Source organism: Salvelinus fontinalis, chromosome 6 (genome assembly GCF_029448725.1).
Source record: "Salvelinus fontinalis isolate EN_2023a chromosome 6, ASM2944872v1, whole genome shotgun sequence".
Lineage (NCBI taxonomy): Eukaryota > Metazoa > Chordata > Actinopteri > Salmoniformes > Salmonidae > Salvelinus > Salvelinus fontinalis.
This window is the reverse complement of record NC_074670.1, coordinates 53,146,766-53,148,345: the sequence shown is the minus strand read 5'-3', so window position 1 is coordinate 53,148,345 and position 1,580 is coordinate 53,146,766. Positions and strand designations below refer to the sequence as shown.

Here is a 1,580-nt window from a genome sequence, read left to right as displayed (position 1 = left end):
GCGTACAATGACAAAGCAACTTTTTGTACATGTTGGGGTTCCGTAGACGGGCGTTTCTTGTAGGTTTCTAGCGCTTTGGCGGGTACCGTAAAAAATAAATAAACAAAGTTAAACATGGAAGAAACTGGTGAAACAACTCCGGAGGAAATTCGTCACAAAGGTGCTAAAAGTTCAGGAGATAATGTGGAGGATCAGTCTAGTAATGCAACAGGAGATGTTTCGTCTCAGTCGTCGGGTCATGGAAATGATTCTCGCCGGTCAGACGGAGCCGAACCCCGGAGGAACAGGCTATTGCTGTTCAACAAAGTAATGGAGAAGAGCCTACAGAAGTTTATATCCGATGCAAGGTAAGTAGTTCGAGAACGATACATTTGGCTATATATTACGTTGAGCTGAACAATGTTGCACCCTTGGGAAACTAGACCGCTAAATCTGTCTGAACCTGTCGTCAGTTTTCACAGATTTGCCCACACGTTCCATCCGTTCTACAAGAAGAACCCACAGGTGACAGAGAACATCCACAAGCAGTTCATAGAAGACCTACAGAGGACTATACAGGTTGGTCACCATCCCTTAAGTACACTTCATATGAGGGAATGTTAGAATTTTGACTGTGTGTGTGGCACTTATACAGGATGACATCAATAAACTGATCGAAGAGGGGGAGCTACAGTGCAAACTGGATGAGCTGAACAAGCTAGAAGAAGCTGCTAAGAACAGCCAAGACCCTGCATGGTTTGTTTGTGTCTGTATGCTGCCGTGCCTAGTGTCTTCCTCCATCTTGGATTGTTCTGTATGCCATTACATCCATTTATGTGTGTTCACCTTGTAAAATCTGACCTTAGATCAGTGTCCAGGGCCACTTCTGTTCACCCTACTCCTCTTCATGTCCCCCAGGCGTCCCAGTGGAGTGCCTGAGCAGGACCTGTGTAGTTTTGTGACGCCATACTACCTGAAGCAGGAGGCGTACCTGCGGAGGGAGCTGAAGAAGATTCTGCAGGAGAATGCTGTGCTGGCTCAGAGGGTGCAGGCAGGCAGGGAGGGCATCGCTCAGACCGAACAGCGCATCGCAACAGCTGTGGACGAGTGGAAGGTGAGCAAGATGAAGAATCACTGCATTGGGGGACACAGAGCTGCACAGGTCCTCTGACCTGTATATTGAATGAGTCAGTGTCAATTTTGGCTTTGGTTTAGCAATATTATGTTTTCACTGTTTCTTTCTTCCTGCATCTCTAGGCACCTGCACAGACAGCTTTTGCCGAGTTCCAAGCGCTCTCTTCCTCCCTCTGCCCTCCTGCGACCTTTGATGTTTAACCCCGAGTAATGACCTGTTCTAAAGCAGATGGGATTTGACCAATTTGAATCATAACCCTAACCCTGACATGTGTAAACTGTTCATTTTTGTAACTAGTATACCAGTTATTTTATTCCAATGTCTGCCTTGCGCTTTTTGTTATTAAATAAACTCAAAACAAAAAAACGCAACACAAACACATTTGCTTTCATTTAGTAGCTACAGTACATCATTCAAGTATCCAATATTAACTTTTGAAACGAACACTTTCATATCGGGTCCATTG

At 45.2% G+C, this 1,580-nt stretch overlaps 1 protein-coding gene across 1 annotated transcript; it reads left to right on the top strand.

The window, feature by feature from the left end:
* Nucleotides 1-10: 10 nt before the first annotated feature.
* On the top strand, nucleotides 11-1,501 carry si:dkey-6i22.5 (polyamine-modulated factor 1). The gene is made up of 5 exons (XM_055927070.1): nucleotides 11-347; nucleotides 453-558; nucleotides 635-735; nucleotides 898-1,093; nucleotides 1,237-1,501. The coding sequence occupies exons 1-5, from the start codon at nucleotides 115-117 to the stop codon at nucleotides 1,312-1,314; spliced, it is 714 nt and encodes a 237-aa protein (XP_055783045.1). The 5' UTR covers nucleotides 11-114; the 3' UTR covers nucleotides 1,315-1,501.
* The last annotated feature ends 79 nt before the right edge of the window (nucleotides 1,502-1,580 follow it).